Genomic DNA, 19,883 nt, shown 5'->3' with positions numbered 1-19,883 from the left:
TCACATGAGAGTTCGCTTTTCATGGCAAACCAACCAATCCAGAGCCGGGCTCCGAACCACCTCCTTTATCGCTTTCTCAGGATTCTTAAACTCAAGCCGCAATCCACCTCCCCTGCTCACCCCAGGACCAGGCACCAGCCAGCTCAGGACAGCCCCTACGCTCAGAGCCCACTGAGACTGTTCAAATCAGCCCATCCTAAACCCGCTGACCCTGCGCCGCCTTTCCCACAGAAACGACATAAAAGCTCCAGCCCATGTTTTCGAGCTGGCTCCCTCCGCCCCACAAAGGACACAGGTGCTTCCCCGTGTGGCCCTGCGTGGCCGGGCTGTGCCCTCTGTTTCTAGGGATCTGTGAGGATAAACCTCCTCCTTCATGACAATATTTGGTTATTGCCTTTAACATCAGCAAAATAAAGAAATCATTAAAAAAAAAAAAAAAAAACCGCTCCCACAGTCCCTTCCTCCAACCCATTCCAATTTGGGGCCTGTCTCTGCCCCTTTTCTCTGACTCCACCTGTCTCCCTGTGCATGTAGAGTTTTTCTAAAAATGGGATCCTACGCCCTCTCCGGTTCTGTTACCTGCTCTGTCACATTTACATACTTCTCCCTCCATGCTGATAAAAAAATTCCGGCTCACGGGTAATGCTGCGTTGCATTCCACCATGAGGATAATCCACCTGCATTGTCTTCTGAGAGTGTTTCATGGTCATCAACAATGTTACAGTCGTCAGTAGATTAATTGAATCGGTAATTAGTTGCTTAATTGAAAAGCCACATAGACCATATGGTAGTACTTTTGAGTTTTTGGAGGAACTCCCAGACTGCTCTGCAGTGGCTGCACCATTTACATTCCCACCAACGGTGCACGGCCCCTCCAACTCCTCCACGTCCTCGCCAACACCTGCATCTTTCGTCTGTTTGATAATAGCCGTTCTAACAGGTGTGAGGTGATAGCTCGTGGCTCTGATTTGGATTTCCCTGATGATTAGTGATGTTGAGCATCTTTTCATACACCTGTTGGCCATTTGTATGTCTTCTCTGGAAAAATGTCTATTCAAGTCCTTAGCCCATTTTCTAATCGACTTAGTTTTTTTTTTTTTTTTTTTTGCTATAGAGTTGTAGGAGCTCCTTGGGGAATTAACTGCTTATCAGATTTATGGTTTGCAAATATTTTCTCTCTTTCTGTCGATTGCCTTTTCACTCAATTGAGTGATAGTTTCATTTGCTGTGCAGAAACTTTGTAGCTTGATGGAGCCCCACTTGTCTATTTTTGCTTTCGTTGCCCATGCTTTGCATATACAGTCAACTGATCTTCGGCTAGGGCACCAAGAATACACAATGCGGAGGGGATATCTCTCAACAAACGTGTTGGGAAAATTGGATATCCACATGAAAAAGAATGAAATTGGACCCTTATCTAACACTACACACAGAAATTGACTCAAAATGGACTAAGGACTTAAACATAAGACCTGAAACTGTAAACCTCCTAGAAGAAAACGTAGGGAGAAGCTTCACGACATTGGATTTGACAAAGACTTCATGGATACGACCCCAAAACATAGGCAATGAAGGGCATTTGTTTCTCTATGGTGTGAGGTAGGGGTCCAGCTCCCATTCCTCTGTGTGGAGCCCCAGCTATTACAGCAGCATTTGTTGAAGTGACCGTCCTTTCCCACTGCTCTGCAAGGCCACCTCTGACGTGTGCCCAGAGCCCATCTATGTGTGAGTCTGTTTCTGGGCTCTGTTCTGTTCCCTTGGTCTATTTTCATATCCTTGCCTTAATACTACCTTGTCTTAATTACTATAGGCTTAGAATAATTCTTAATATCTTGTAGGAACTCTGTCCTCTTTTTATCAAAATCCATGGCTTCTCTTGGCCCTATTTCTGTATTAATCTTATACTCAATTTGTGAACTTCCACCCAGAATATGGGGAGGTATTTGATTGGAATGACAGAAATTAGTTTAGGGAGAGTGGCATCTGTACAGTATTGAGAATGCATCAATCTGGAATTTCTCTCCATTAGTTTTAGTCTTCTTTAATGACTCTGGAACAAAGTTTCACAATTTTTCCCTGCATAAGTCTCTCATATCCTTTGTCATATTATTCCTAGGTATTTGTTTCTATGTCATTGTACTTGGCATGTTTTCTTAAATTTCATTCGGTAAAGACAGGTTCCTGGAAAACCTAAGTGTTGTCAGTGGGTATATCTGATTACAACAGTACGAATGTCCTTTATACTTTTCCGAATTTTCTGATTTTATTAATTTTTTTGCAGTAAACTCATATTATTTATAGGACCACAAGAAATAACAAAGCAATTTTTCTGGCCCCCCCAAATTTTTTTTGATAAGTATTTCTCTCAACTAAGCTCTGATCATTTGTGCTAAGCCAGAAGATCCAGGTTATGGAAAGCTCTGGGGGGCTGGTATTTGGAGCTGCTGGTTCAAGGACAAATTCACGAGGTTTGGAAACAGAAGCAAGTGTGTAAGGGATGATAGAAATTACTGTGTGAAAGCTGAAGCACCCAAGTCATAAGTTTTGGAGTTGCTCGTGATGATGCACCATTCTGGGCAACTTCCTGCCGAGGAAACGAAACTTAGACGAGCTCCTGTTTAGTCAGCAGAGATGGGGGTGGAGCTTCTGGAAGACGTCAGAACACAGCTGCCCGGCTGTCAAAGTATATGCAACATGTGTGATGTTCAGTTTGGGTTCAGGGAAGAGAGGGGAACTCCAGGGTGCTCAGCTCTATGCTGAGGGCCCCCAGCCCCACGAGGGGGTGAATTTTAATGTACTGCCATCTTGGAAGCCCTGGGCGAGTGTTGCCAGCTATCCCCTCCTCTTCCTCACTCAAACCCACTCCTTGAGCACCCCTCACCTTTGTGAGATGCCGGGGCCCCTCCCCAGAGCTCCTGAGAGCCCTTCCCACCCGGTAGAGGTATCCTCTTCTTCCTGTGTTTTGGGATGTAATTTCCTCCTTCATCCAATCCCATATCTCTTTCAGGGGGATTATAAATCTCCAGTTCAACAAAGTCACCTGCACTTAGGATCCAGCAGCATTAACTAATTTTCTCATCACTTTCCCGGTATTGCCAGAGGTCTAGGGTGGGAGTTGAAGCCTTGAGCATCTGATCAGTCCGCCATCTTGACCCAAGCTTGACCCTTCTGCTTTCTACCTTCTAAAAATTCTTCAAATGTCTGCTCCCCTGATGCTTCTCTTCCTCAATTTCCGACCTGTTGAGTTGCCTGATACTTTAACCTATCTTTGCTGTCATTTTAGTAGGATCTTGAGGGTATGTTCAGTCTGCCAACTCAAATGGAAAATTTCTAAAGTGACATGTGAATCAGGAAGATGACTGGGATTAGTGGGCGAGCAAGGAAATCACGGCTTTACGGCTGAAGGCACCTGACTGGAATCCCCTCCACAACATCTAACCTCCAAAATCGTCTTCTTCTTATACTTGAATACCCCCAGTGATGTGGCACTCACTACTCAAAATATAAACTGGGTGTACACACTGGCAGTCCACCAGCTCTCCTGTAGCTCACCACGACCTCTGAACTTCACCCTCTAACCTCATCTATTTACTTTCGGTTAAGGCAGACTTCAGGAAGTTCTTGTTAAGATGAAGTGTCGCCTGAGATATACTCAGAGACAGAGTACATGCTGGATCCCTGAGCTGATGGAGCAAAAGACTAATGAGTTTTTGAGTAAGATATGGAGGAGCGGGTGGACTCTGACACGGGCCAGGCCTGGGAGAGAGCTCAGATGTGCAGATTCTGATCGCCTGGGTGGAGGACAATAGGGAAGCAGCCGAATAGGGAGAGGCCAGACCATGAGGATAGAAACAGCAAGGGACTGCCGTGTAGATTGCAGGCTCTGCTCTGCAGCTTATCTGCCTAGCTTTGTGCCAGTCGCAAAAGGATTTCACTCTCGTGGCTTTATAACCACACGCTGGTGGTTAAAAACCACATGTGGAACACGCTGTGAGAGGTGCCATTCTAAACTCATTTTCCTTTCTCATTTCTCCTCTTTAAAAAAATTCTTAATTCTTATAGACAGACTTTTCTTATTTGCTTGAAGTTTTACAAATGGAATTTTTATGGGAATTGCATTAAATGTATGAATTATTTAGGAAGAATTGGCTCCTGTAAGAATCGAGTGCAGTTTTATTTCTGGGCTCTCGATTCTGTTCCATTGATCCGTGTGTCCGTTTTTCTGCCAGTACCATGCCGTTTTGGTTACGATAGTTTTGCAGTATATTTTGAACTCAGGGAGTGTGATACCTCCAGCTTTGTTCCCTTTTCTCAGGATTGCTTTGGCTATTTGGGGTCTTCTGTTTCACATCAATTTTAGGATCGTTTGTTCTGTTTCCAGGAAGGATGTCATTGGGATTCTGATCGGGATTGCACTGAATCTGTACCTTGCTTTAGGCGGTGCTTATCAGAGAGGAGGGGGGTGGGGAGAAGGCGAAAGGGGTAAAGGGGCACATATGTATGGTGAGGGATAAAACCTAGACTATTGATGGTGAACACGACGCAGTCTACACAGAAGCTGAAATACAGTAATGTACACCTGAAATGTACACAATGTTATAAGCCACTATGACCTCAATAAAATGATTTAAAGAAACAAGCCAAAAGAATAGAGCGCAGTGGTGAGAGCGCGCCCTGGGTTCGCAGCTGGTCTGACAACTTTCCAGCTGTGTGACCTTGGACAAGATGCCTAGTTTCTCTGTACCTTAGCTTCCTCATCTATCAAACGGGTCTGACAATAACAGCATCCATTGTGTTTGTGGGTGGGCTTAAATGAGGTGTGTGTAAAGCAGCACGACAAGCGTTCTGCAAGTGTTCCTTTGACTGTTGGCGTTTAGAAGGCATCCCTCAGCCGGAGAGCAAGGCAGGGGCTCCTTCTTTATGGAAGACACCTCCAGGCTGCTCAGTTCCAGCTCTGACCATTTTTTTCGCGTAAATCCTGCACATTTCTTAAACGCTCAGGATGCATCACTCGGTGCCAAGGCTTGTGTCCTGGGGACCTGCCGCTGCGGAGGCGTTCTGTTCAGTGACGTTTAGTTCATCCTTGCTGGGAGCTGCCGGGAAGGTCGGGGAGGCCAAGGAGAGGGAGCCACGACTGGGAAGGGAACCGGGAAGTGGGCGCGCGGGCCGAGAGCTGCAGGAAGTAAACGAAACTGAAACAGAACGCGGGAAAAGGAGGCGGACCTCCGGGAGGCTGGGCGGGAAATGGGGAAGCCGCGGGAGGCTGGGTCAGAAGGATCCCTCCCTCCCCCGGCTCCGGGCGCAGGGTCCAGCACCGGGACCGCGCGGACGCCGGGACGCGAACCCAGAGGCGCGCGAGGGAATCGGCGCCCGCGGCCCCCGCGCAGCCCTGCCTCCTGGCGCCGCGCGGACCATGGACGTGTACCGCACCCCCGCCGCGGAGCTGGACGGCCTGGTGGCCCGCAGCCTGCAGCCCCCCGCGGAGTTCGTGGGGGCCGCGCGGCGCGCCCTGGGCAACCTGAGCGCCGCCCTGCGAGAGCGCGGGGGCCGCCCCGGTGCGGCTGCCCAGCCTTGGCGGGTGCTGAAAATCGTCAAGGTGAGCGGCCCCGGGTGGGTCGATCTCAGGGGCTTCATTTGTAAATAGGGGCGATCGAGGACGCTGGGCGCCTTGAGATGGGGGGTGCGGCCTGGGAGGAGGTTATCAGCTCTTTTGATTGATTTCTTTAACACGAATAACGTCCTTCCTATGCGCCAGCACCAACATACTGCCCACAACAGCGCGGCTGAGCAGATACTACTAACTCCCACTTGACAGGTGGGGAAACTGAGGCACAGAGAGACAAAGTAACGTGTCAGCCTGTAAGAGGTCCAGCCAGGATTGGAAGCTGGGCAGTCTGATTCTTGCATCTGTGCTCTTTACGGGCCTCACACTATGCCTGGCCCAAAGGATGCAGAAATAATGACACTCTATAATTACAGCCCAATGTACCAGGAAATTACCAAATAACAGGGAACACTGTCTCATTAAATGACACTTATCTCACTTCACCTTCAGCGAGGTGGGGATCCTTGTCCCGGTTTTATGGATATGGAAACTGACACAGGGCGTGGTTAAGCCACAGGCTCAGGCCACTTTTTGTCACATAAATGCCACTCTGCCCCTGTGACCTCAGGATGCCCACAGACCCAGCGGTTTCCTAGGGCTGAATCTTAGCTAGAGGGGTGGAAAGGAGGAGAGCCTTGCGGCCTGGGAGATGTGGAGGCAGATTTCTGCCCTCGAGATGGACGGGAGTGGATGGGAGTGGATGGGAGGAAGTTCTGCTCAGCAAGAGTCTAAGGCTCCCTAGCGCCCACCATCCTTAGCTTCCAGGGAGACCTGGAACTGCCCTTGTGGTTGAATTTCGCTCTGGCCTTCTGATCCTTCGAGGCTTTGAAGGAGGCAGTGGGCAGTGGCTTCTTTTCCGGCCTTGAGCTGCTGTTCCCTGCGGAAGGGGTTCCTTGGAGGCAAGGCTGATTCGGGCTGGCGGGAGGTGGACAGGATGAGCCTGGGGCTTCTGGTTGGACCAGAAAGCAAAGAAGGGGTCGCACACCTCTGGAGTCACACCAGAAGGACCCCCCCCCCAACGAGGGCCAACATGAGGTGACTCCCCTGCCCCAGCTGTGACCACCGGAAGTGTCTCCAGACATTGCCACGTGTCCCCTGGGGGCACAGTCGCCCACCATTGGGAATCACCATTTTAGAGATGCTCTTGACAGTGTATGTGGGCGGAATGACACAGTGGCTGGAATTCCTTATAAAAATCACATAAAGAGGGAGAAAAGGGGTCAAACAAATGGAGCGATGTGGCGAGACCTTTAAAATCCTCTCTTCCTTTGAGTAGGTTTGAAAATTTTCATAATGAAAAGTATTTTTAAGTGAATTAATTTATGGAGGAAAAAAAAGAATGTGGGTTTGGAGTGTGCTTCCCTGAGTGCAGAGCACGGCCTCGCCTCTCCCAGCTGGGGATCTGAACAGCGGCTGCCTCCTTGCACTTTCATTTCCTGGTTGTAAAGTGAGAAGCTAGTCCTGGTTCTTGCCTCCGCCTGGCTGTGTTACTCACTTCACCTCTCTGAGCTTCACCCATACTGGTGACCACATCACGTTGTTGCCTCTTGGAAACGAGATTACAGGTGTCAGACATTTGGCAGAGCCCTAGGCATGGAGCAGAGACTCTGAGAATGTGACTTTCCTTCCCAAATCCCCAGGCTGGCAGCTTTGCAGAGAGAAACACTGGTCAGACAGGTCTCAGAGACTCAGTGAATCATGTCGCAGTTTTGTATTAATCCCAGGCAAAGGTTGTGAATGTATGTTCTGCGAAGCAGAATTTGTTTCACCTACAGTTTTAATTTTTTTTAAAGTTAGCTGCCAACATTTAGAAATCATGGATTTACATATAAAAATTACTTTTCTTGAAAACTCAGACCTGGCTGCCCTGGGCCTGCCTTCCTGCATAGCTTCAAATGCTGGAAGCTGTGTGGCCACAGTCTCCACCCAGCCCACTTGCCTCACTCAAATTGCCTGCCAGCCTGTGCAGGCACTAGAGTTGGAGAAGGCAGAATTCTGAGTTCTTTCTTTCTTTCTAGGGAGGCTCCTCTGGCCGGGGCACGGCTCTGAGGGGTGGCTGTGATTCTGAACTTGTCATCTTCCTCGACTGCTTCAAGAGTTATGAGGACCAGGGGGCTCACCGTGCGGAGATCCTCAACGAGATGCGGGCACTGCTGGAATCCTCATGGCAGGACACAGTCCTGGGGCTGAGCCTTGAGTTTCCTGAGCAAAACACGCCCGGGGTCCTACAGCTCCGACTGGCATCCACAGACCTTGAAAACTGGATGGATGTTAGCTTGGTGCCTGCCTTTGATGCCCTAGGTGAGGGGTCCGGCCCGTTCCAGCGTTGGGGGCAAGATGATTAGGGATAAGACAGGGCTTCCTGTTCCAGGCCTGCCACCAACTTGCTGTGTGACTATCTTGTATTTTATCTTAAAAGCATCATTGTGATTTTCGCCTTCTCCTTCATAGTGTACCCAGGCTTGAGTGAATATAATAATACGCCCTGTGTCCACATCTGTCAAATGAGGATAATAATAATAATGGGAAATAGTAAGCTGTCTTATGGAGTCGTGGGAACGGCAGTGTGCGTTATACGTGTAATGAACTTGGAACAGAGCCTGGCACCTGACACGGCTATATGTGTGTCTGCTATTCTTATTTCTATTATTCTTGTTACTAGTTTTTCTATTATTATTAGCTGCCGTGATGCTCTGGGAGATTGCTATCTTGAGTTTATCCAGGGTTATGATGTCCTGGCTGACAGCCCCGCTCTTCCACACCTAAGACACCCACCCTCTGGGCACCCATATATTAACCGTAATAACTGCTATTTACTAAATGCTTAACTATCCCAAGCACTCGACATGTTTTATCTCATTAACTCCTCAGAACAAACCTATGAGGTTGGTACTGTTTTATCTTCCATTTTATCGTCTTTCTTAAGCACAGAGACGTACAGTAACTTGCCCAAAGTCACACAGCAAGTGATGTCAGGAACCTAGAAAATTATGCAGAGTGTTTACTTTTCCCGAGCCAAGCTCAGGGGGAGTGGTGGAGGAAAAGGCACCTCCTGAAAATTCCAATCCTGTCTCCGTCACTGGCCAGCTGTTCAGCTTGGGCAGAACACTGCATTTCTCTGTGCCTCTTTCCTCGGCTGTAAAATGAGGTGAAGGACTGTGCTTCCCTCGGAGGGTTCTGGTCGGGGTACAGTGAGGGGGTTCATGTCCAACTCTCAGCACAGTGCGTGGCATGTAGTAAAAAATATTGGCAATGGCTGCTGAGGAATCAGACCTCTTGCCTTATGTTCCTCTGGCATCGTCTCCTCTCCCCGTGGCACCAATTAATTAACGGGATGTACAGCGGTGTTGCAGTACCGCCCGACGGGGCCTCAGGGAGGTGAGAGCTGCCAGCTCGCCGCCTCCTGACTCAGCTGGAAGTGTCACTCCTGTTTAACCATCTTGGAACGAGGAGGCTGCTCTTCAGCTGAACCCCCGGGGGCTACCTGGCCATTTGGGAGGAAGGGATCCATTAGAGCTTTCCTCTCTGCCTCCTGAGAAGCTCCAGACTCTGTTCCTCATCCTCCAGCCCCCATGCTGGTGGGTCCCCCCAAATTCTCCCCACTCTCTTCAGCACCCCAAGCTGAGCTCCGCCCCAACACCACCCTCCAGCCTGCCCTCAGCACCCTTCCTGACTCACAGAACTTCACACCTGCAGGGCAGCTCCGCACGGGCGCCAAACCCGAGCCCAGGGTCTACTCGAGCCTCCTGGACAGCGGCAGCCGGGGGGGCGAGCACGCCGCCTGCTTCGCGGAGCTGCGGAGGAACTTCGTGAACGCGCGCCCGACCAAGCTGAAGAACCTGATCCTGCTGGTGAAGCACTGGTACCGCCAGGTGAGGCCACTCGTGAGGGTCCTTGCTGCAGGCATATGACTGTTTGAATTTGTGCTTCCACAATAGAATATTTTCTTACATTTAGTGGCTATTCATGTTTTTCTTTCTCGGAAGTGCCTGTTCATATCATTTGTCCATTATTTCCTACTGGGTTAGCTGTCTTCTTCTTGTTGATTTGTTGGCACTCTTTATATATTCAAGGTGCTAATTCTTATTGAGTCAATATAATGCAAATCTATTATCCCAGTCTGTGCCCTGAACTTTCACTTTGTGTATAGGTCTTTTGTCACAGGAGACCTCCCAGGCCAGCCTCAGGAATGCCCCCTTGCACTGTTCATGCTTGTTGATAGAACCTTGGGTATTGGGGAAGGGGTGCTCATCCTGTGCCTGGAGATGAGAGAACAGGCTCCCCAAAATCTTAGGGAACGTGGCTGGGCCCTTCTGTTGGACCACCCGTCATAAAGCAGCTCTGGTGTAAGGAGATCCTGGATTCCAGTTCTTGCTCAGCGACTGACTTGCTGTGCAACCCTGAGCAAGGTCACCGGGCAAGGCCTGTCTGCTCCCCGCTCCTGGGGCCTTGAATCTCCTACCTCTCCCTCCCTCCCCCTGAATATGAGCCAAGCACTTTGCTGAAGCCCCAGCAGTGAAGGCAGAGGAGAGGCACAAGATTGCTCTCGGCACAGCCATGGAACACAGCATCCCGTCCCAGCCTCAGCCTGCAGGCAGAGACGGAGAGACCCAGGAAAGTTGTGCAGAGAACGAGCTCTCCCCTCCGCTCTGTCCTCTGAGCCCTGCCCCGCCGTCTGCAGGTGTGCCCACAGGAGGCCAGCAGGGAGCTGCTGCCCCCTGCCTATGCTCTGGAGCTGCTGACCATCTTTGCCTGGGAGCGGGGCTGCGGCAAGGACGCCTTCAGCCTGGCCCAGGGCCTCCGGACCGTCCTGGGGCTGGTCCAGGACTATCGGCACCTGTGTGTTTTCTGGACACTCAACTACAGCTTCGAGGACCCCGCGCTCAGGCAGTTCTTGCGGCGCCAGCTTGAGAGACCCAGGTACCCCCTAATGCCCCACCGCCCGCCCTCCCGCGCCCCGGCCACAGGGAGGTGCTTAAGACTGATAGAGCGGCCTGCGTGGGGGCCAAGGCCGGCGCGGCACGCGCACTTTCTAGTTCAGGGGGTTCAGCCCCAGATACAAATTAGAATCACTCGGGGGAGTTTTAAAACATCTGCCACAAGTTTTGTGCATGGATGTTCTAGTGACATATAACGTCCGCATCCAGAGTGCACATTTCAATGACTTTGTATAAAGTGAACATACCTGTGAAACCCCCACCAGATCAGGATAGAATGTTCCAGCACTCCAGGAGCGTCCCCTGCACCCCTTCTACAGGGAACCCCATTCTGACCGTTGTCGTTACAGTTCTGTTGTGACGTCATTTAAATGGCATCGCCTGGCACTTCCCTTTCTCAATGTGAAGTCTTTAGGACCCATCCCTGTGGTTTCGTGCAGTCACGGGTCATTCTTTTCCGTTGCTGAATAGTATTGTTTTGTGTGAATTTGTCACAATATATTGTCCATTCTACTCAGGGTGGACATTTGGGTTGTTTCCATTCTGGGGCTGTTACAAGTGGGCTGTGACACACAGTCTTGTATGTGTATTTCAGTGCATATGCATAAATGTTGGATATGGATGCAGGATTGAAATTGCTAAATCGTAGGGTATAATTCAGAGTGCGTGGGGGTGGATCCTGCTAGCTTACGATTCTAACATACAGCCAGAGTTGAGGACCACTGCTCCAATTTAATCTCCACAACAGCCCATCAAAGCAGGCATGGTTGTTATCCCCATTTTGAACGTGAGGAATCTGAGGCCCAGAGAAGGTAAGTCATCTGCCCCAGGTCACACAGCTGGAAAGTAGCAGAGCTGGGATTAGAACCAGGTTCCAATCTTGATCTTGACCATCTTGCTAACCAGAACCGTCTCGTCCCTCTTGATTTGCAGGCCTGTGATCCTGGACCCGGCTGACCCTACGTGGGATGTGGGAAACGGGGCAGCCTGGCGCTGGGATCTGCTGGCCAAAGAGGCAGAGTCGTGCTGTGACCACCCATGCTTTCTGCAGGCAGCAAGGGGCCCTGTGCAGCCCTGGGAGGGGCCGGTGAGTGGGGGGGCGCCCCAGAGTCCTTGGGCTTGACCTCTAAGTTACGTGCTCAGTGTTTCCTGAGTATCTTCTACGTGCCGGGGGCCGTGGCGTGTGGAACAGAGTTGAAAAAGCAGGAGCAGCACCGTGTGAGCAATCTGACCGCCACGCCAGGCCTGCCCAGGGGGACAGGACACCTTGGTTTTCCTGGAGCTAGTGTCTGCTTACCACGCTGTGTCCGCCCACCATAGGGGGACCTTCTTATCATTCATCCCCTCTGTATGGGCGCCTTTTCTAACCTGCACTAAGGTGCCATATGGGCTGGTGGCGGCCCTCCCACTTCCCCTCTCTGAGCCCCAGTGGCCCTGACTGTACCAATGGGAGGGGGCTGATGAGAGAAGGGGCATAGAAACCTCTGAGCATGGGTAGGATGGCTCCTTCCACAATCTTCCAGGACCTTCCACGCGCCGGGTGCCCGGGTTTGGACCACCGCATCCAGCAAGACCCTGCCCAGAGGACCCCCGAGGACAGCGGGGTTCTCACTGGTGTGCACCCGAGCACAAGGAAGAGGCAGCCCTGGAGCCCGGCTCCTGGTCCCTCGAGCGCGGCCAGCATCGCGCCCCGCCCACCGCAGGAGGTCTCGGATCTGTCTCGGATCCCTGCCCCGGAGCTGGACCGCTTCATCCAGGACCACCTGATGCCCAGCTCCCAGTTCCAGAAGCAAGTGAGCAAGGCCATCGATGTCATCTTGCGTGGCCTCCGTGAGAACTGCGTCCACAAGCCCTCACGAGCCAGCAAGGTGAGTCTGGCAGGTGCAGGCACCAATGGGACCCTACGGAGGGACCACAGTGGCAGCAGAAGGAGACAGAGCAGGGACACTGGCCATCTCTGGAAGGGTACTTTGCTGGATGGAGAAATATATTTAAGTGCCAGCTTTTTTTTTTTTAATAACACTTTCAAAAAAAACAACACACTATTCAACCATAATCAGATCACTTCCCTGCTCAGCTCAAAGTCCTCCAGCATTTCACCGGGTACGGCGGCCTCAAGGCCCGCGGGATCTGGCCCTGGTCTCCCTCCGACCTTCACTTCCTCCGCACTGGGCCCCTGGCTGCTTCTGGAACTCACCCGGCACACATCCCCACTGCCTGTTCTCTCTTCTAGAATGCTCTTCTCCCATCCTCTTAACTCCCCCTCCCCTCCTTAAGTCTGCAACTCAAGTCCCTTTCTCGCTGAGGCCTGACTACTCGATTTCAAACTGCAACCTCCACCCCACCCCGAGGCCACTCACTGCTCCATCGGCCTCTGCCCAGCACCTGGAACCTTCCAGAACTGTTGTTTGCTGACTGTGCCTCCCTCCCCCGCCCCCTGCTAGATTATCAGTTCCAAAAGAATGAGTAACTTTCACCCACTCGCACATCCTGGTAGGCGTCAATGATCAATAAACATTCATTGAATGAATGAATGAGTGAATGAATGAATTGATTGAAACAGGCCCACAGAACACATCTGCAGGCCCCTGGGGGCCTGGGTCCTCCGAGTGCACCTGTGGTCCAGATGTGCAGTCGGCAGGTGCTGCAGGCGTCCCGCTGAAACCTTTGATCACGGCCCCGCTGCAGCCCGCCCACGTTCCCGGCTGCTGCATATCGGGCTGACTTCGCGCAGCCTCCTCAGGTTTGAAGGCAGGTGCAGGCAGACACGGCCCGACTCTGCCAGGCTCCCAAGAGTCAGAGGTCACAGGGCTGTGTTGTAGTACCCCTGACCCTACACCAGCGAAGAACAGTCTCAGGGTGGCGGGTGGGGTGCAGCTGGTGGGGTCAGAGGGTGACTCCTGGGCTCCCAGAGGGTCCCTGCTCTGAGATGTTCTTTTCCCTGCAGGGGGGCTCATTCGGCCGGGGCACCGACCTCAGGGGTGGCTGTGATGCCGAACTGGTCATCTTCCTCAACTGCTTCAAGGACTACAAGGACCAGGGGGCCCGCCGGGGGCAGATCCTTGAAGAGATACGGGCACAGCTGGAATCGTGGTGGCAGGACCGGGTCCCCAGCCTGAGCCTCAAGTTCCCTGAGCAGAGCGCGCCTGGGGCTTTGCAGCTCCAGCTGGCATCCGCGGCCCTAGAGAGCCGGGTGGATGTCAGCCTGCTGCCTGCCTTCGATGCCATTGGTGAGGGTGCCCAGCCTGCGCCTTGGAGAGCTGTCTTCAAAGACGATCTGTGTGTGTGTGTGTGTTTGTTTTGTTTTGCTTTCCTTTTCGGTAGCTTTTTAGACTTTCTCTCGGTTCATAGCATTCTTCAGTGTCTGATCTGTCTGCATATGCTCTCTTTTTCTTTACACTGTTGAATTTGTCATGCTTTTCCAATCTGAGAACTCAACTTTTCCTCTAGTTTTAGGAAAATGTCTTCCAACATCTCTTTAAAGACTGCCTCTTCCCTATTTTCTCTATTCTCTGCTTCTGGAACCACTCTTAAATGGCGGCTCACTTCCTTCTCCCTGTCTTTTCTTCTGTCTCATTTTTCCCATCTCTGTATCTCTCAGGGCTGCCTGCCGTTCACTTGTTCGATTCCACCTTCCTATTTCCTAACTCTCTTCAAATGTGTCTAATCTGCTTCTGGCCTTAATTTTTTTTAAATCTCAATGACGTTATTTTTCACTTGTAGAAGTTCTATTTGGCTCTTTCTCCGATCAACCCATCATTTGTTCATAGATTCCTATTCTTTCATTGTGGCTTCAGTTCCTTTGATCTCTTTAATTATCTTAGTCTCTCAGATTGTCCTGTTTTCTCCAGTTCTTGAAGGGCTGCTTCTCCTCGTTGCTGGGTTTCCCGACTCTCCCTCGTGGTGGATCGTTTCCTCATGTGCTCTGTAATTTTTGATCGTGAGCTCATCTTCGGAATATGTGGCACCTTCATTTTCTTTCCTTTCCCATGGATGTTCCTTCTGCTCTGGGTTGGAGGCACAGCCTTTAGGGAACCAAGTTTTGATTTTGATTTCTAGCGAGGCTTCAAGAGTTTCACTAGTTCTCAGGCCAGTTTTACGTTCTTTTAACAGCCTGGGGTTCCCCCACCAGAGACTGTCGATTTGGGCTTCACACCCACATCCAGCACACAACTGGGTCTCCGTTTCTTCTTCCTCCGACCCAGAGCCCAACGGCAGGCTTCCTTGAAGTCTCTCTGAGAGACGGTGATCTTTTTTAGTCGCCGTCCATGGAGAAGGCATCTATTCCAGAGTGCCAGCCTCACGAAAGAGGGGGGCGGGACTCCATTCCAGCTTCCTCTCGATGCCCTGATTTTCTCTTCTGGGAGCTAACAACATTAATAATAGCTACAGTTTATGTTTATTGAGCATGTTGCATATTCTAAGCCTTCACACATCGATTTCATTTGATTCTCACAAGAGCCCTATGAAGGGGATGCTATTTCTTACCTCCGTCTTACGGATGAGGAAACCAAGCCTCAAAGAGGCCAGGTCCGCACAGCTAGGATTTGAACCCAGGCCCGTCTGAGCCCAAAGCTCATCTCCTTCACCTCTTTGCTACATGGCTTGTCTGCGGTCAAGATTATCCACCTTGCAGAGTTACTGGGTGAATTACTGAAAATTATTTAAAAAGCGCCCAGCATATAGTCGGTACCAAATAATAATAATAATAATAGCTCTGCTTGCTATTGTAAGTTATAGATTGTCTACAGTTGATTCAAGGTTTTATCATTGCTGTTAAACTTACGGAGGCTGGTGCTGGCTGGGCCGGGAAGGCTGCTGACTCCAATCAGAACTGTGCGCTCAGAGCTCCTAACACCCACAGGCCAGCTCCGCGCGGGCGCCAAACCCGAGCCCGGGGTCTACTCGAGCCTCCTGGACAGCGGCAGCCGGGGGGGCGAGCACGCCGCCTGCTTCGCGGAGCTGCGGAGGAACTTCGTGAACACGCGCCCGACCAAGCTGAAGAACCTGATCCTGCTGGTGAAGCACTGGTACCGCCAGGTGAGGCCCCCACGCCCCCTTGCTCCGCCCAGGAAGCGGGTGCTGTCATGGCAACTGCCTCAGCCAATCAGCTCCTCCTCTACGCCGCGATCACCACCCCCCCCCCCCCCACTTCTTATTGGCCATCCCAGCTAGAAGGACCACCACCTCCATCCTCCCGGTCCCTTCCCACCTCCAAGCCTTTGCTCGTGCTTTTCCCCCATCACCATCTTCTTTGCAAGTTGCGCCAGATCTTGAGCGTCCTTCAGGGCTCCCTCGCTGAACGCTCCTCTGAAGGCCAGCTCGCTCGCGCTCACTTATTCAACAAACGTCTCCTGAGCGCGCGTTGCTGCTAACTGTTGGGATACCGAGATAAATAGATTGCAGCTGCCTTTCCTCTACACCCGAGCCCATCCACCCTTTGAGGAAAGACTCTAGGCAAAGACCCAGTCTGAGCCTCTTAGCCTCACGGTGTGACCTTGGACGAGTCACTCTGCCCTCTGGAATGAGTTCATCCACCTGTAAAATGCAAAGGCTGAGCCAGGCTACCTCCAGGTTCTACTCTCTCTTGTCGTTTTGCTTTTTATATTCCTCTGTTTCTCCGACTGCGTAGGGCCGTGCATAGCACACAGTAGGTGCCCGCGTCCACTGATTCTTGACTGGCTTTGGGTGACACAGGTTGCAGCTCAGAACAAAGGAGCGCAGCGGGCCGGTGCCTCTCTGCCGCCCGCCTACGCCCTGGAGCTCCTGACCATCTTCGCCTGGGAGCAGGGCTGCGGGGAGGACCGCTTCAGCATGGCCCAAGGCCTGCGCACCGTCCTGGGGCTGGTCCAGCAGCACCGGCAGCTCTGCGTCTACTGGACGGTCAACTACAGCTTTGAGGACCCAGCTCTCAGAACGCACCTTCTTGGCCAGCTGCGGAACCCCAGGTGCACGCCCACTTCCCCACTGCCTGCTCTGTGTCATCCTTGTCCTGACCCATTGTCCCCTGGAGTCACTGTTCCACGAGCGGTCCAGGGTGGGGTTGGGGCACCCCACCCCGCTTCCCTCTGGACTCTGCTGAGAAGGCTTGGACACAAGGAGCCCTGAAGGAACCCAGGGCCGGTTTTAGTAACACAGTAAAATACCATTTCTTAAACTAAGGGGCTGCCCAATAGCTTCCCGACAGAGGCGGCCAGCCGGGCACCCTCCTGCACTTGGGCAAAACTTGGCCAACCTTAAAGTCCTCATAGTCTCCTCCATCTCCCCAGGCCCCCCACCCCCTCCCGGTCTCTCCCACCCCTCTGTTCCTTCACTGATTCCCACCTTCCCCACCTGCCTGCCCACCCACTCTGCCCCCAGGCCCCTGGTCCTGGACCCTGCCGACCCCACCTGGAACGTGGGCCAGGGCAGCTGGGAGCTGTTGGCCCAGGAAGCAGCAGCCCTGGGGACGCAGCCCTGCCTTATGAGTAGAGAAGGGACACCAGTGCAGCCCTGGGATGTGATGGTAAGAGGGGGTCCCTGGGGTGGCAGGTGCTGGCGGCACCCCTCCCCAGATCCCCTTTCCCGGCCGGTGCACACATCCCCAGCCGCTAGGAGTGTAGGCTGCTGACGGCTTACAGCTGAGGCACGGGTTGTTCCCCCAGTGAGGCATGGGCCTCCTCAGTGCCCCCGTTCAAAGTTGGGGAAACTGAGGCTGTGTGGCAGAGGTGGCACCAGAACTGGAACTCTGGTCCCCATGATGCTGGGACCCACCGACCAGTTGAGAAGAAAAAAATATAGGACATAGTGGGAGTCTTGTCCTCATAGGACATCATAGGGCGGGGCCTGGCGTCCGCGGGGACCCCATCTCGAGCTGGCCCTACCTGGGTTCTCCCTGCAGCCCGCTCTCCTTTGCCAAACTCCGGCCAGTGACCTGGACAAGTTCATCACTGAATTCCTGCAGCCCAACCGCCACTTCCTGGAGCAGGTGAACAAGGCCGTGGACACCATCTGCTCGTTCCTGAGGGACAACTGCTTCCGGAACTCTCCCATCAAGGTGCTTAAGGTGGTCAAGGTGAGTCCCAGGGGGCTGTGGGCAGAGAGTAGGGCGGCGATCTCTCCCAGGTCCGGCCAGGTCAGAGCCATTTCTGTGGCCCCTGCAGCAACCAGCACAGGGCCAAGCATCAAGGAGAAAGTAGAATGTGGTCATGGCTGGATGGCAGAGGGAGGGCTCAGGTTGCCCAATGAGTTTGTTTTGGTTGCTCATGACAGCCAACTCAAAAGAAGTGACCAAAGGAAGGTATTGGCTGATGTCAGCGGAAAACCCTGGAGTAGAGCTGCCTTCAGACACGGTTAGATCCAGGAGCCCATACAGGATCTTCAGGACTCAGCTTTTCTCCCTAGCTCCTAGCTCTCGGCTCTGTCTTCTTCTGTCTTTGGACAGGCCCTGTCCATGTGATGGTCTTTGGCATCTCTAAGCTTCCAGAAAGGGAAATTCTCTTTTCTTGAAATTCAAAGAAAAGTCTTAGAATTGAGTGTCGTTGGCTGGCTATACCTCCCCGAACCAATCACGGGGCTGGGGGGACATCCTGCTCTGCCCGGCCACGCCTGGGTCACATGGTGGATTCAGCCCCATGTGGACATGGTGGGCTGACTGTGGGGGAAGAGGGGCTCCCCCAGAGAAAGCCAGAATGTGGTCCCAGAGGGTGGAACGGATGTCGGGGTGTACCAGAAGTCACATTACCCACTGGAGCAGATACAACCTTAGTTCCCAATCGGAGTCACAGTGAGACGCAGGTCAGCACTGCAAAGAGCATCGGCACAGAGTCAGCCGATGAAAAGTCCCAGGCCTGGTGGTTTGCTGTGTGACCCCAGGTAAATACCTTCCCCTTTCTGATCCTTGACTTCCTCATCTGTAACACTTGAGGACAGTAGCCTGACTCGCTGTTCTCAATTGTGGCTTCACTTAGAATCACAGTGAGGCTTTTAAAAAATATACTGATGCCCCAGCCACATCCCAAATTAAATCAGCCTCAGGGGTAGAGGGGCCAGGCATTGGACAGACAGGCTTGAGAACCAAAGGCCTAAAAAAATCTCTCAAATCCCTTCCAGCCCCCAAACAATAGAATGAGAAATTTTACATTTATTGAAGGGTTTAAACTTATGTCTTGCACTTTTCCTTTTCTTACAACAATGCCACATATTAATTCCATATTAAAGATGTAAAACAGAGAGGTTAGGTGACTTGCCCAAGGTCACACAGCAGGTCCCTAACTCAGAGTGCAGAGCCCATAGTCTCTGGCAGGAGGAGGTCAAACGGTACTTCAAGGGTCGAGCCACCTGCCATGTCCTCTCCAGGGTGGCTCTTCAGCCAAAGGCACAGCTCTGCGAGGCCGCTCAGACGCCGACCTAGTGGTGTTCCTCAGCTGCTTCAGCCAGTTCACCGAGCAGGGGAACAGGCGGGCCGAGATCATCTCAGAGATCCGAGCCCAGCTGGAGGCGTGTCAGCAGGAGCGGGAGTTTGAAGTGAAGTTCGAGATCTCCAAGTGGGAGAACCCGCGCGTGTTGAGCTTCTCCCTGACATCCCAGACGATGCTGGATCAGAGTGTGGACTTTGACGTGCTGCCGGCCTTTGACGCCCTAGGTGAGGTGCCCAGGCACAGTCCCCAGAAGGGGAACAGCAGAGGCAGGGCTGCCACGGACAGCTGTAGAGTTTGTGCACTGCACAACTAGACCGCACCTGTTCACATCGTAGGCATTGTCGATGTGGATGTTTGTCACACCTGTCCTGCAAAGTGTCCGGAGAAAAGGGCACCTTTTGCTAATTCATGCAAAGGTGCTATGTGGGCAAACGGTGGTCCTGAGCTGCGTTCTTGTCCCAGCAGCTCCACCAACATGCTGGATGATCTTGAACAAGGGACTTCCCGCTCTTGAGCCCCAGCGTTTTCATCTGACAGTGTGGACACTGAAGTATCTCAGTGCGTCCCCAGCTTTGAGTATCCGTGTACCACCTCCCACACCCACCACAGACCCATTCGATCAGTCCATTCAATTAGTGCACCTACTGTGTGCCGGACTCTTCCCAGTCCTGAGCACAAACCCCTGAACCAAACAGCCACAAATCCCTTTGTCTGTACTCAGCTCCGAGTGTGAGAGCAGAGTCTGCAGGGGAGGAAACCCCCTGGAAACGAATGTATCTGGCTCCTGAGGTTTGGGAAACAAGTAGCGAGGGAGAGATTCATCCAGAAATGCATCTGAATCTATTCAGCTCCCAGCTCAGAGGGCGGGAGCTGGGTATCAGGGGTGCCTTCGGGTGCAAGGGACCAGCCGGGGACGCCAGCGCTGCCCACCCCCCGCTGTGT

The 19,883-nt window shown here is 52.4% G+C and overlaps 1 protein-coding gene across 1 annotated transcript in view; it reads left to right on the top strand.

Annotated features, from left to right (window-relative positions):
- The first annotated feature begins 5,244 nt into the window (after nt 1-5,244).
- OAS3 (2'-5'-oligoadenylate synthetase 3) overlaps nt 5,245-19,883 on the top strand; it is a 51,174-nt gene continuing 36,535 nt past the window's right edge. The window contains exons 1-12 of the mRNA XM_070628025.1: nt 5,245-5,596; nt 7,624-7,906; nt 9,302-9,477; nt 10,287-10,525; nt 11,476-11,629; nt 12,066-12,410; nt 13,490-13,772; nt 15,407-15,582; nt 16,240-16,490; nt 16,903-17,047; nt 17,423-17,596; nt 18,880-19,165. Of these exons, the coding sequence (XP_070484126.1) occupies nt 5,414-5,596; nt 7,624-7,906; nt 9,302-9,477; nt 10,287-10,525; nt 11,476-11,629; nt 12,066-12,410; nt 13,490-13,772; nt 15,407-15,582; nt 16,240-16,490; nt 16,903-17,047; nt 17,423-17,596; nt 18,880-19,165 (2,695 nt within the window). The 5' untranslated portion in view covers nt 5,245-5,413. The remainder of the gene's footprint in view (nt 5,597-7,623; nt 7,907-9,301; nt 9,478-10,286; nt 10,526-11,475; nt 11,630-12,065; nt 12,411-13,489; nt 13,773-15,406; nt 15,583-16,239; nt 16,491-16,902; nt 17,048-17,422; nt 17,597-18,879; nt 19,166-19,883) is intronic.

The sequence above is a fragment of the Equus przewalskii genome, chromosome 7 (assembly GCF_037783145.1).
Source record: "Equus przewalskii isolate Varuska chromosome 7, EquPr2, whole genome shotgun sequence".
NCBI classification, from domain to species: domain Eukaryota; kingdom Metazoa; phylum Chordata; class Mammalia; order Perissodactyla; family Equidae; genus Equus; species Equus przewalskii.
The sequence above is the reverse complement of the archived record's forward strand: the minus strand, read 5'-3'. Positions and strand labels throughout refer to the sequence as shown.